Here is a 15628-nt window from a genome sequence, read left to right on the forward strand (position 1 = left end):
GTCTCGCACCTCTGAATTTACAGAATCCCTTTATTTGTATACTGCAGAAGAGACACTACAGACATGATTTATTTTATATACAAACTGATTTTATTACTGAAAGTGCCCAGGGTTTACTAAATTTTTCTCCTCCTCCACACAAATATGTTAACTGATAAACAGAAATCATACAGAAGATTTATAGGGATGTGCGGTTTTCTAATTAGATACATGCCAGCATGAATTTGCAGTTAATTATGAGTGTATAGTCACATTTACTACATCAAATAAACACACGCATTCTCAAAACTTTACAGATCTAGTTCACTTCTTTGCTCTTTGTGGTTCTCCATTTTCCTGTGTGCTCCATCTGTTCCCTTATTCTGTCTTTTCCCATATTTCCCATTGAATTTTCTAAATTTTACTCTAAATATTTCTTCTAGAGTTTTTTTCCCCCTATTATTCAATCATTTGTAACTTAGTAGATATGCTATAGCTGACAATTCTTATCTTTCCATCAAGACTCTCCAAAGAAAATGCTATTTTCTCTCCATCTACTAGTCATAAACATGCTTATCACAATTCAATTTGACTATTTATTCTATTAATATCATAATAGTGTCATAGAGTGTAATAAATTCCACACTTTAGTCTTGGCACGTTTGTCTCAAAGATGCTCAGCCTCACTGTCCACCTCAAACTGGTGTTACAGCAGTGCATTTTTTTTTTCCTTTAAAATAATGTATCCTAAAAATACTAACATCTAAGGACAACTTCAAAAAAGTAAAACAAAAGATAAATCATACATTTCCTGGAAATATCTAGGCTATCTAAGCTATTATCAAGCAAAGCACTAACAAGAGATATGTTCAGAACACTCTATCACCACAAAACAAATTTCTCAGTTCCTTGATAAACGTTTCCTGAAGGTGATGGTGACAAACACAGATTGCACATCTCATGCAAAGTCACAATATGCACAACTCAAAGTGACTTTTGCTTCTAATATGGATGAAAGCATTGCTTACAGTGTTAAAAATATTTTTTCTGAGAACTAAAAATATTAGTGCTCTGAAATGCAAACCATAAATTGCATGCTTTAATCTTGTAGTTCAGGTAAGACTATAAATTTAATTATGCCTTTAGTAATATATACATAGCTAGTTTACTTCAGAAATGCTGCTTAGGAATAAGCACCCAGTTTACGTTGCGGTGCCTGAAGCCATTCTATACATTAAAATACACTAAATATGACTAGATGACTTTGTACAAAATTTGATTTTATTTTGCCTTTGATGCAGACCTATAACTGCCACACACACACATCAGATTAGATTCCCCAAATAAGTAAAAGAGTAACTTGACAGCGAAACAGTTCACATTTGCACAGAGCCCTTCACAAAATCAGTTCTTAAAGCACGACATCAAATCACATCAGCTAACACTAAACCGTGGCTGTTGCTGGTATGCAAAATGAGATCTGTCTAAAATTTCTGTGACTGTACAACACATCAGTAGAGATCAGAAAATAAGGCTGCCTTATATGAAAGAGCAAGTAATTTTGTAGGAAGAAAGAAGGGGAAGCATTATGGCTGAGATGCTATAGCTAAAATTCCTATGCTTGCCATTGCAAACTCTACAGGAGATGTTTTTGATAGCATAAGTAACTCAAGTTCTTTAAGGGACACAACTTCAGTAGTGAGGGAAGGGAGGGCAGGAAATACTATTAATACACCAGCACAGTTTTTGTTGGCATTCTTGCACCTGATGAGTGAACAGAGCAGATGTCCACATTTGTGATGTCTGCTAAAATCAAAGCTGGAGGTAGGAGAGCCATGAGAGTCTGATTCAGCTCCATATCCTGAGAAACTGAAATGGAGGAAAGAGAAGGAACTTTTCCCCACTTTTTCTGCCTCTTAAGACTTTGCCTGACTGATAAAGGTAAATAAATGTTTTGGTGTTAGTGCACTTTGTCCTGCAGTGCTATGAAAGGATCAACAGTAGGTGGCTTTCAGAACAAAGCTCATGTCTGTCAAACAGCTTTTTCTACTGCACTTTGTTTTTCGAGTATTTAATGCTCCTCGTTTGAAGCTGTATTGGTTCAATGTGTTGCCATACGATCTTACTGCTTGTTGTAAGGCGTGGAAAGCTTTTGCTGAAGGAGTCAACAACTCTATCAGGTTGGCAAGGAGTCCATTGGAAAGTTATATCATGGTTTCATGGACAAATGTGGTGAATTACTATTGAAACCCACAGAAATCCAGCAGAAGTGGGTTTCTGTGCATTTCTAGATAATATGAAAAGTTTGCTTTCTGACTCCTTTCCTTGCATTAACATCCCAGGGATCTTCTTGTCACTACTTGCTCTCTCCAGCAGAGCTCTGCCTGAGTCTCCTCTTAAGCTACATTACCCTGGCCAGCACGCTCCCTCCTGCCTTGGAAGGGGAGCCTTTATTTAAGGATTTATTTACAGGCATGTATGCTTCTAATGGAATTCTAAGGTTATCTGATGTGCAGGTTGTTTATGAAAATATGAATATTATTATGTTAGAAGGCTTAATTTTTAAGAGTCTTTGGTGGTGGAATACTTACTGTGAAGGGATAAGATAGATCTACTCACAGGGGATTAATAAGGTAAAAGCTAAGGAACAAAGGTAGAAAAGAGCTGTGAATTTCCACAGTGGAGATTTTTTATCATTCAGAACAGTTACATCTAAAACTGGCATGGAAATGCTGCAAAAGTGGCAGTACCGAGTGGGCTGAGTGAAGTGACAGACAGGATCTCATGGGTAGAAATGTAAAATGATGCACATGGAGAAAAAATAACCCTGGCTAAGCTTAAGCAGGGATGGATCCTAAATTAATTATTACTACCCAGGAGATCTTGTAAGGTGTGTCTACTTCTCTAAATACATAAACTCAATAGAATAGTAAACAAAATTTTAAGAGTTAGGAAAAGAATAGCAAATGAAACAAAGTATTGCTTGTTTATTATTGCACACCTGAAGTCTGAATATTGCTTATAGACCCAGTATTCTCATCTCAAAAACATAGCACTGAACAGGCAAAGATTGAAAGACAGCGTGGCAGTCAAAAGCAGAAATCAGCCTCTGTTCATTGAACTTGGACTGTTTTGTCAATGAACTTGGATAAGAGAACATGGAACAATCATCTGGATGGCCAGGAGCATGAATAGATTAAAAGGGATTAGACAAATTCATAGGAGCTAACTCAATTGCAGATTAAATCAGAAACCTGTGGCTTGGAAAGCTGAGGACAGCGTGGAGCTGCATGGCCCATCGGTCCCTTACAGCATCGCAGATTGGTTCCTGGGAAGCCTCTTCCCAAGTTTGGCATTTCATTAGGGCTTTATTAACATATCAGATCTTCTCTTATATTGCATCTCCAGTGGCTTATTTTTATATGAGCAGAGCAATAAATAATATAACGTTTTAACGGAAGTCCCCCATCACTTGACTGGTGATAAATGATTTCACTGGGCTTTAAAAAGTCTTACGAATTTATTCAGACCTTCAGATTTCACCACAAGCTGTTCTCCAAGCATATACAATTTGAACAATGGCAGCATGTACCTGGATTAGACTCTGCAGAGAATTTGATCCACTTATTCCAAAACAGGGGTACCTGAGCAGCATTTAAGATGGGCAGGGTATACAGAAACATTTAGATTTTTTTTTTTTTTTTTCTTTCAGGAATCCTATTATTCAAGCTAAGAGAGAGCACAGAAGATAAGATGGCCCTTTATAGGACAATTAATTTCTTAGTTCTCTCAGATTACACAGTGAATGAGACTGGAAGGGAAAATATTGTGGCAAACAGTGATTTATACAGACTTTTATTGTTGAAAATATGGAAAATTAATCAGATGCTATTTATATGTATATTAAACATTCAGATCTTCAAATTACATATAGATTTTTTTCCTAATACCATCAAGTGATCCAAAATGTGATATTTTTGAATGATGGATATGAATATCTAACATAAGAGAAAATAATTCTTCCAAGGTCATAGCCATAATCCTAGACATAAAGAACCTAGTACAGAACAGCAAAACTGCAGGAGAAGTTCCTAACAATGGATCTCATGATGGAATCTATTTTTTTCTGCAGTGCATTTTATAAAAAAATGTCACTTCAGGGAAGTTAGAATCTTGAGAGCACCTCAACTTCTAAGATTTTTGAAGCCACCAACCTCGCTCCCTAAATCTCCCTCAGATGTTTAAAGCATTTTTGTCAGGACTGCAGTCTGACCCAACACTTGCACCTAGCAGCTGATGCTTTCCCAGAAGGTGGTTAATTGTGCAATGATCAGCTCTAAGCTCATAATCAAAAGAGAGATTAAATCAAATAATGACGATACAAAATGATTTAAAAAAAATCTGCATTTAGGAAGTGGGTAAGGTCTGCTTTCATTAACTAGCTGATTTGTACGTATATTAATATTTTTATTTTATAAAATTGTCCACTTTCACTCATCCAAATTAACATCCTTTCCACACCTTTACATCTTAGAAAAGAAAGAGTGAATTCTGTGGCTTTACACCTGAGGGTCCATATGCTTGGGTCACCTCTACACGAAGCCAGAGCAGCTGCTGAATACAAATGCTGTTTCTAACACTGTGTATTTCTGTCAAGCCAGTTGCTTTCTATTTTTTTATTTTTTTTGAAATAAAAATGATTTCTCCTCACTTGTGAGACACATAAGCTAGAAATAGTTGGTTCTAACAAGATGTTACCATGAAAAAATGCTTTTCTGTTTGACATCTAGAATTTTATTTATTTGGTTATTTTAGTTATAACTGTTGAGACTGTATTTAGAAAAGAGTAACTTTCCTGTTTTTGCACTATGTAGTAACAAAATGTCAAAAATGATCAGTTAAGGGGGGAAAAAATCAAACCTGTACTTTATCTATTAAACCCTCTGGCAGATAAATTCTTGTGATCTTTTTTAATGTTAGCAGATATAGGTAGTAAACCAAGCAAGTGAACCTTCCTGAGCCAGCTGTCCTTTTCAATGTTATACAGCTGAAACCATGAATATTTATTATGTCCTCAATTCTCAAAAGGTGCAAGAGTTTTCATTCAATCAGCAGGCTCCAGCATATCAAGTTTTAATTGGAAGAATATATTAAATGTAAACATCAGTAGTTTCATTGCTCCTGAAGAATATGAAATGTAGGAAGCTTGTATACAGTAGAGTTTCTGTCAAAGCTAATCTTAGAATCAAAATAAAATATGTTCCTGAAATTTATGATTTTTTTGTATGTCATACTCATTTGGAGAAAAACAAAACCAAAACACCTGTGGCATGCTGCCTACTGGCAAATGATTATACACCCTTTTGATTATAAGTTGAATGAACCTATGAACTGAAACATCCTATTGTGTGCTGATATGGAACATATTTACTCACATAGCATGGTTTTGTCACAGGCGTAAGAAGCTAGGTGTGAAAGAGTGCATATAACTTAGAAATCTGGAGATCTAATAACATTTAGGCAGCAAAAAAAAATTGATGGATATTAGGTACATAATTCAGGCTTGTCATCAAAGCAAAATGGAGCCCTAGCTCCATGAAATCATTAGCAAAACCTTGATTACCTTGATTCACTAGGTTTCTGCTAACAAAGCTTGCACAGTTTGATCTTTGAAAACACATGAGCAGCCCCCCTAGGTCCGAATAACCTACTCATGAATAAACTGGAGGACATCATTCACCTAGAGAGAGAACTGGTGTGGCTAAGATCCTCCATGCTTTATTCTCCAAAAGGATCAAATAGACAGTTGAGTAATTCATGCCACAATTCATGCAGCAATGTGCTTTCAGTGATATAAAAAAAGATCTCTTTTATCTCTTAAGATTATTTTATTATTATGAATTAGAACTAGAATAGTTCAGACCTCCAAAGATCATCAAGTCCCACTGCCTGACCACTTCAGAGCTAACCACAAGTTAAAGCATATTTTTGAGGGCATTATCCATGACTCTTGAGCAATGACAGGCATGGGGCATCAACCCCCTTGCTAGGAAGCCTGTTCCAGTGTTTGACCACCCTCACAGGAAACAACTTTTTCCTAATATCCAGAATTAGCCTCCCCTGGTGCAGCTTTATGCCATGCTCTCACATCCTAAATTGTATATATTGTTTTGAAAAACTGACTTGTGAAGCAATGTCTTTCAGCTCCAAATTTTAATATCAGTTTAAACAAACAAACAAACAACAAAAACACCACAAAAACAAAATGAAAACCAACCAAAGACCAAACCAACATCAGAATGTGCCTTTTTGAAGCTGAAGAGACAGGACAGCTCAAGCCTGAATATCAAAGCCAACTAGAAATGAGAAACCAGATCCTTTTCCCCAAGTCACAACTGTGTTCCACAGAAGACTCATGTTGCAGGTGTTTTTTCACTGCTCTGTTCCAAAGAACTCCAAGCTGGAGTAGATAGATATCCTAATTTCCAAAGCTCTGTTTTCTTTAGAATGTGCAGGTTGATCACAGAAAATTGTGTCCCCAGGCACTTTCTTACTCAGGAAGAAGCATGGGTTAAATTGAAGCACAAATAACTGTCTCAGATCACACAGTTATCATTGATCAAGAAGCTGTTTTTTATCTTTAAACTGCAAGGAGTTCAAAGAAACTCTACAGCTGAATGGGACTTATTTCAGAACTCTGTTTTCTGTAGTCAACAGGAGCTTATCTTGGATTTAAGGTTTTTAGTTAAGACTGAATATTTTGAGAAATGAAAGAAACTTATTTCATTAGGCTTTTCATTTATTTATTTATTTATTTATTTATTTTTAAATCCAGCAGTCGCTGGCATATGCAAGTAGGGGCAAATTAAAGCTGCACCACCTCTTTTGTAAAACTGGACAAAGACCATAAAAAGTATGCACTGCCTTCTGCCTTTTTTAATGTTTATTCATTATTATTTTATTTTTGATCATTTATTATTGATTAATTTAAATTAATTTAATTTAATTATATATAGATATATACACACACATATATATATTCAATTTATAATTGTGCTAATTGCCAATACCTGTTGTGGTAAGATCCATAGATTATTGCCAGTTTTCCCATTTCACTGGCAGTTTCCAGTTAACAACATTAGTTTAGAGCACATGATTCTTTTCTACAGAAATTAGGGTGTTCAGAGATTTACAGTGGATCACAAGTTCTCTTCCTACAAGGATCTGCATCCCAAACAAAGTAAAAGCAGTTGGATGATATGAAATTGGTAGGGACAAGTGTATTCCATAAAGCTCAAGGACAAATTAAAAGGGAGATCTTTTGGCAATTTCCAGCTGACTCCAAGTGCTTTTTTGTGGGATACAGATAGTGAACTTATCATGATACCCTAGAAAGCTCCACAAATATGTAGTTTTACCACAGAGGACACACACTATTAAGTATTATTCTAAATGTAATTCAACATGTAGATTCATTAATTGAGCTTCCGTAATTTTTGCTGCAATATGACAATACTGTCATGTGAGACAATGCAACCTTAGACACAGCTGCACCTCCACAGTCTCCCATGATGTTTGTGGCAGGATATTGGGGAGCCCTGCCTTGCAGAACCACACAAGTTGAACACACAAGAACCACACATATTTTTAGTGGGAGAAGCATGAAAGTATTCCTCAGGTTGGGACTTCAGTAATAGTTCAGTTTGTTCAGTTTATCCACTGAGGCCTCCAGCCCAGCCACAGAGCCTGTGAAGATTTCCACAGAGCCCTAAGGCCACAGCCATTGGGATCCATGCCAAACTGAAAGTGAAAAACTGGAGTTTATAGGTTCTAGGCATTCAGCTGGGCATGTGAAACTGAATTCTTTACAGGAATACCACTGGAGCTGACAAATTTTTGACAAACTATGTGTAGCTTGCCTAGCAATAGAAAGCAAGAAGCAAGGTCAAATTTAGGTGGCCCATCTGGTGAAGGAATGGGAGACAAGGCACCCTTTAATCTTGGGACAGGGTATAGGGGAAAGTGTGATAACTGTTTTAGGGGCAGTGGAAGTTAATCCTTTCATTAGGAACAGGCCAAGAGCCTGGCTAGGTGAATTTCCGTTTTTAATCTTTTACGGTTCTAAGATCCTCTGGGCTCTGCACTAGGCGAGATGACTTGCTCCTAGATGTACCATTCAAACACAGTTCTTTATTTATACGCTTCATCTTCTTTTGCTGATATAATTTAAAAGCATGGATGACCTTGTCTATACCGTTGCTTTGCCCCGCGAAATCTCTTCATTCAATCCTTGTCACTCATTCTCCACTCCTGATCTGCCCCACATCAGAATTCTAGTTTGGCGCAAGATAATCCCCTGTGCTGAATTAAAGAACATCCCAAGTAATGCTCTGACAAGGGGGATACAAAATTTCTGTCACTATAGAACAAAGGAAGAGAAAAGAGACACAAGAACTGGATGCTGAAGCAAGTACCAGTGAGTCAAAATTATGTCCAGATGTAAAGGCTGGCTCCCAGCTAAGTAATTATAATTTATTAAAATGACAGCTACAGCACTGCCTATCACAAAATGTGAGAAAATAATCCATTACCTAATAACATCCTTATTACTTATCTGCATCAAGGGTAAAAATATGCTTTTAGTATTTTGAAAATTTCTGCAAAGCAAAGGCAAGCCTGTAAATCAACAGTGACAACTCAAACCCCTTGCACAGCTTGTCAAGAGTAAAGATGACCAAGACTGTAGGTCTTGGAGGAAGAATGACATCCTGATTATAACACACCAGGCAGACACCCGGAGGCTGAGCTTTTGTGTGTCCTCTTGAGCTCTGGGCCAACTGCAAGGCAGCAAACCCATGAGCCTGTGGGTCTGATGCTGGTAGGAGCTCAGACTGACTGCATCAGTTTTACCAGTGCTTGCAGCTCAAGTTCCTAGTGACACAAGGTTCACACTTCTGTACTGAGCAAGAGCTGTTGCAATTAGTTGATTATAAAAGTATGTGAGAATGAGGAAAATATTTTCAGTGCATGATTAATTACCTTCTTGAGTAAAAGCAAAGCTGATACTTAGCGCTTCTAAGTCCTCAAGTCATTTACTTTGACAAGACAGTAGAGGAGGGAATAAAGATATCAAAATAATCATTCTTAAATCAAATGAATGCTTCTTCTCTTTGCCCTGAAGATGTTCCCAGTGAAATGACTTTTCAGGCTATGCTGCGCCTATCAGTATCTTGCACTACAAGATATTCCCTTTTTCTGACCTTTTTTTGCCCATTTTGATTCTTTCAGAGTTGCTTTGCAATTTCTATATTGATGTTTATGTTATGTTAATGTCATGTTAACTGTGTTAGGGTATATCTACACATCGCACATGGGGATACGTAAGCTGTCAAGTGCCTCTGAAACCAGAAACACTGGAACTACAGCACAATATTTCACCACATTAATACTCGAATGTTACAAGAAGCAAGTGACTAACAAGGTACTTGACATAGTGCCATGCAGATCCATATTCTGGTATTGATGTAAGCTGTATTTTTGATATTATACATCCTATGCCCAGTTGATACTTACCTGCTGTTAATATGCTTTCTATATCTGACTGTGCATTTTAATCAAAGGATTTTACATTAATTCCAGCTGGAAGGACCTCAGGAAGTCTCAGTAGCTGCTGCTGAACTTACTCATTTATGTTATCTAGTACCAAAGGGCTTGAAACTTGGATGCCATGATCTAGATGGAATCTAATGAGTGTTGTGTAAAGGGAGATAACCATTTCCCCTCAATCTACTGGCTATGCTTTTTTTATTACATCTCAAATTACTTAACCCAAATAAATATTAGGGAAAAAAATTGAACCTCCCTTAACATTGAAAAGGCTGATGATTTTTAGCCTATTTTTATTCCTGCTGACAGATTATGTAATTTTCAGCTTATTTTTTCTCTAATATTTTTGGAACAGAATTCACACAAAAATGGTTATTTTATTCTCTATTCTGTCACTGTCTACAACAAATGTCCTTTTTTAGTTCATTGCTGTTGTTTTAAATTTAGGATTTGGGTAGTTCTTGGGATCACTGAAATTCAGTGCAGTTATTATTTGAATAAATTTGCTTGTCACTTCCACAGCAGACTGCCATTTTCAGTTACTCAGCTAAGGTTCAACAATGACTACCTATGTAGTAGTGGGAAAGAAAAGAATATGTTGGTGGGTAGGAGGAAAGCAGGATCTTGAACTTGGGTCTGTTATATCCTGCAGAGCATTCTGGTCACAGAACTTTTTGTTGTTTGGGCATATTCTCTTCCTCTGCTCTTTCCCTCTCCATCTTCCCCAGCCTCAAATCCTGTGAAATAATTTTCTCAAAAAATTTATAGCTAGCTTAACTGATTAATGTTTGTATCTCAGTGTTTTCTATTATTTATTTTTTCCATCTGATATTTTGCAGAGAACTTCCCATTGGCTATTATATTCAAGAAAGTGAAAACTTAGAGTCCCAAGTGTCTAATTATCCATGGCTTTATTACAATATTAATTCTAACAATCATAGAATTTTGAAATTCAGCTGAGGTAATGTGAAAAGAACTCTAAATATCTGCATGGTCATGAAGTATTGAAAATCTTTCTGAGATAATTTGCGACTGTGAGGTATGGCTTTCCAGTGCTCCCTTCTTTGCTTTTCTCTTATGAATGCAGAGGAGCGAAGTGTGGCCCTGAAAGTAGATTATTTTATTTTATTATTTTATTTTATTATTTTATTTTATTTTATTTTATTTTATTTTATTTTATTTTATTTTATTTTATTTTATTTTATTCCCTCAATAAACAGTTTTGGGCTAAAGAACAGTTTCTTCAAAACATTTTAAATGCAAGAAAATACTGCATTAGGCTGTAATATGCAAAATGACAAATGTTCTTGCTTGCCTTGATTTTTCAGAACTGGCTAGTACACACAGTTTCAGATTGATTTGGTAGGAGATGTGTATCTTTTCAAAACTTTTTATGCATCCCACTCGCACAGGGCTCCACTCGATTAAGTTATAGGTTTTCCAATGCCATTTAAAACACACAATGGTGCCCCTGTACCTGCAGGTGGCACTAGGTAGGATTGCAGGTCCTCTGTCACATCTTCCTGCCCTCTCCCTGGATGTACCTGGACATCTCAAATGGCACTAACTGCAGATATCAAAGCAAAGTAGAGCCCCAGCAAACATGAAAGTGAGCTATAATCCTCAATATCTGATTCTACCACGGTACTTATCATGCCCTGTACTCAGTGGTAACTTCAATACTATCTGCCATCCAGCCAGTTAAAGAAATCAACCTTCCTGCACCTCTGTCTAACCAGCTTCCTTGCTTTCCAGTTGATTCTGTGGTGCCCTAACTGGACAGGTGTAGTTGTGGGGTTTGCTGTGATCTCAGCTTTTATTTCAATTTCTTGAACTTCACCTTGACAAAAAAAAAAAAAAAAGTGTAATTCAACTGCATGCGAGTGAATGATTTGTTCACATATCTCTGGTGGTTGCCTCTTAGTATCTCTTTGGTATACAGGAGCAGAGAAAACCTACTTTGTAGGTGAATTCTGTTGTGCATGGGTGAAACAGTGCCTTAGAGGCTGGATAACCTTTGGGTTTGTCCAACACACAGCAGACAAACAGTGCTCCTGGAAACAACCTTCAGAGCCCCTTCAGCTTTAATCAGTGCAGCGATTAATTGGCAGTTGTCAGGTTTTAATTACCTTTTATTTTTATTTTTTATTTATTTATTTTACTTGGGGTAAATGTGGAAAAATAAAAGCTGAAAACCATGATTTACTTACTTATTGTGGACCCAGACTCAGGCCTGTTCAGGGAGCTGATGATAACAAAGCCGAAACCTTCATTCTCCTTGCGGTGGATCACGACATCGCTGGTTTGCAAGCTGTGAGAAGTAAAGCCCTCAGGGGGTGTAGCATTGCTGCTAGAGACAGCGTGATTGCTGTTGGCATAAGTTGTGTAGTCACTTCTTGGAGAACTGTGGTGCGTGGACACCGAGCCTGGGCTTCTGCCATTCTCTGGGCACGGTTCTCCTAAAATATAAATCATACCAGTATTACAGACTGGCTTGCTCAGTGGATCTCTGACTTACAGTACATTTGCTAATGCAACATGAATACACTTGACTGTCTATGGCCCAGACTACTGCAAGTATTAAGCTAGGAGCTGTAATAGATGCAGAGAGACAGGAATCTACACGATTATGCAAAGCTTTCAAGGGCAATCAGATAAAGCAAGCATGAACACTTGGTGCTAAGCTGTCTAACAGAAAGGAAACTAAGAAACAGTGACTATCTGGATTGCAAAAATGTTAGCAAGCACTATTCCCTTGTCTCCTGGTTGATCTGTCATCAAGAGGAAAATGTGACCATCTAATCCAATATAAAATTATTTGTGTTTGGATTAAAAGAATTTAAGCAGGCAGCTAACATAGAGTAATTAGCATTAGCTGCATAATGTCTTTCTTACAAATTGATTAGCATGCTCAAAAGACATTTATGGAACAGAGCAGTTATACAAGGAAAAGTAATCACAAACAGTTTTTCCATGGATGCCATCACAGGAGCAGTGCTCATTTAAAGGTTTTGAAGATGCTCTTATGTGACGAGTTGGAAAGGGCAGAAGTAACAATGGGGGCCATCCACACTTTACTGCTGCTTTGTAATAGCAAGAATAGGGAGAAACTTAAATCTTGTGGGAATAAACACTTTTTTAGTACAAGCATTTGGGCAATTGGAAACAGTAAAGTTACACTTCCAGATGGAAAAAAAAAAAAAAAGAAAAAAAAAAAAAGTATTCCTTGCAGATCTAAGTTTACACAAATCATTATTTATTGACATTTTTAATACAGAACTTTCGGATAAATGTAAGCACTTTTTCTCTTCACAATGACGAGAGTGGCTCTGCTGAACATGTGAAGAGTTTACGCATGCACACATGCATCCTAGGAAGGGAGCTTGCAAATTAGACCTTCAGTGTGTATATGTTAATAAAATAAACAACATCCAAGTCCAGGCTGTTGCTTTCTCAGTCAGGTGTGTCCTTTAGGAGTCCTTGTGCAACTATGAAATAAAGCGATTAGAGAGAATAAAGAGGAAGAAAAACAAACAATTATTATACTCCTGTGTTAGAATTGAAAATCTCCACGAGTTATTGAACCAAATCTGCAACTAAATGCCATAGTCAGTGACAAGAGAGATCTCATTTTCTGGCTGTCATGTTTCAGAAAGCTGGATACTGTTTGTGCCAGTATGGCTGCAACAGAAAGGAAATTATCTTACCCTGCAGAATGACCAAGAGCTGGCTTGACCATAAATGAATGCAACTGAATGCCGTTAAGTATAGTAAAAGAAAGATAAAGGAAAAAAAGCTTAAACAGCTATTCGATTGCCAATTTTGCAGTAGATATTCATCAGAAAAATTACATTTTGCTTCTGCCTGTGGAGAAATGGCATTTTAATTCTCATTGTTCCGAATACCACATTTTTCTAAACAAATTGTTTTCCAGAGCTTGCTAGAGGTGGCTATCGGTCCCAGGCTGGGGTGAGTGTCTGCGGAGCGGTGGTCCCAGGCCAGGGCTGGGTAAAACATAGACACCAGCTGCCAGGAGCATGAGGGCAGCCTCGTTTCCCTCTGCTGCTCACATTCATGCTGAATTGATCTGGCCTGACATGCTAGTACAGCATTTTGCAGTTATGCCCCACATCACTCATTTTAAAATTCTCCCACAAAGCTCGTGTTGTAAGACACAAAATTAAAATCCTGTTCAGCTCCAGAAATGCTTAAACATTAATGAGTTACACGCGATACTCCCCAGTGTGGCACTCTCAGGGACTAAGAATAACTCCAGGTGATTTACCAGCTTGCTCGATTTTGTGTGCCGGGGGACCAGCGTGTCTCATAGACCGTCGTACTTAACATGTAACAAGCAGCAGTGAGGGCTGACATCCCTTCGGTGCTGCCCCTCGCTGTTATTAATTGTGCCTACCGCTGGCAGAGCTGGGCAAGGCCCTAACTCGAAGCGCTCGGCATATTACCTTGGTTATTGGCCATTTTCCTAGCGCTGGGGGAGCTGCGAGGGGGCGTCGCGCCGGGTGGAGGGGGCCCTTTCTGGCTGGAGGGCTCTGGAGTCGGTAATAGAAGAAAGTCAGTCCCGCAGGAGTGGAATGGGGGGGGGGCTGCAATGGGGAAGGGGGCACTGCAGACACAGGGGGTGGTTTTGGGGTGGCTTTTTGGCAGGGGAGCAAAGGGGAGCAGCTCAGGCAGCGACAGCGGATCTAAGGCATGGGGAGGCTAACGAGAGGACAGGCTAGAAACAGGGATTTGCTCATTTCTGGTGTCTCAGCAAAGTGCACTAACCACACCAATCTTTAAAAGCTTATTAAAATACCTCTTTCCTTGTGTATGCAAAAATTTCAAGGGAACAGCAGCAGCTTCTCCCATTAAAACTTCAATAGATAATGCCATGCATTTTTCCAAGTTTGTGTGTTTTCCAGTAATTGCACCAGGCTAGTCTAAAGGTTTTATTTACTTTAGATCCTTCATATTATTTTAGGTTTATTTTCTGAATGTGTCTGCATGAAAGGAGGAACTGGCCCTGTTCCTAGCAGCCGTTTCTGCTGTACAGAGACTTTTCATCCAGCTGGCCTTGCAGTGTGTGTGTGTGTGGGAATCTCCAAATGACATCAGTGAGACCAGAAATGGGCTTTTAACACATACAAGAGTGAAATGAATCCTTGCCCTAAACAGTTAACAGTCTTTGAGAATTTCTCCAAATGCTTATTCACAGTCAACTTTAACAGTTTTAATGTAAACATTTCAGCTTTAACAGTTTTAACCTAATGTAAACATTTTGTCCCAAAAGAAGACAAGAGGAGACAGCACAGAGCAGGACAGCATGGAACAAACCCAGAACACTCATGGTCACCACACCAGGGCTGCCAATGTGATACCCATGTCTGAAGGAAGCAACACTCGGCTGTAGCACTTTTATCACAAAAACAAGAGACACATATTTACAGATAATCTTCTTCGAATTACAAAACCAAAAACAAACAAACAACAACAAAAACAACAACAACATTCAATTTGTCAGCACCTGTTTGTGCTGACAGCACTGAGCTCTGTTTTTCCCAGTCTTCTTCACTCACCTGTGGGTAGCACCTTTCTCCTCACAGTAAGATTCACCTGCCCATTTCGGGCAGCGTTATGCATAAGGTCAATCACATATCGGTGGGTTTTGCCGGCCACTGGAATCCCATCTACATACACCAGTTCATCACCAGGATGGAGACGACCGTCTCTGTCTGCTGAGCCCATCGCAATTACTGCTCCTATGAGGATCTAGGGTGGCAAAGGAACAAAACCCTGACATACATACTCTGAACACACAGACAATGTAGCCTCCCATTTTTCCCCATGAATTCTGTAGTGATTTTCCCTTTCTGTTGAAATATAGTTTGTGACTCAGGGCAGATGACGAGATCTGTGTGCATCTGAAAGCTGTGTTCCTGCTCTGTGGGTGTGATTGAAGATATTCTCTTACCTTTTTTTTTTTACCTGGTGAGGAGGTAAAATCCCAATCTAAGGATTATCTACCTGATATATTCTAATCAAG

At 38.3% G+C, this 15628-nt stretch overlaps 1 protein-coding gene across 10 annotated transcripts in view; it reads right to left on the reverse strand.

Annotated features, from left to right (window-relative positions):
• Window positions 1-15628, reverse strand: part of MAGI2 (membrane associated guanylate kinase, WW and PDZ domain containing 2) — a 768619-nt gene that overhangs the window by 51836 nt on the left and 701155 nt on the right. For 7 of the 10 annotated variants that reach the window (XM_084532022.1, XM_084532020.1, XM_084532023.1 and 4 more), the window contains 3 exons: window positions 15162-15354; window positions 14049-14135; window positions 11796-12044 (listed from right to left, as the gene is read on the reverse strand). In XM_084532022.1, coding sequence (XP_084388148.1) covers window positions 11796-12044; window positions 14049-14135; window positions 15162-15354 — 529 coding nt within the window. The remainder of the gene's footprint in view (window positions 1-11795; window positions 12045-14048; window positions 14136-15161; window positions 15355-15628) is intronic. The other 3 variants (XM_084532025.1, XM_084532024.1, XM_084532021.1) reach the window with 1 other exon arrangement.

This window comes from Aythya ferina, assembly GCF_964211825.1.
Source record: "Aythya ferina genome assembly, chromosome: 1".
Classification (NCBI taxonomy): Eukaryota; Metazoa; Chordata; class Aves; order Anseriformes; family Anatidae; genus Aythya; species Aythya ferina.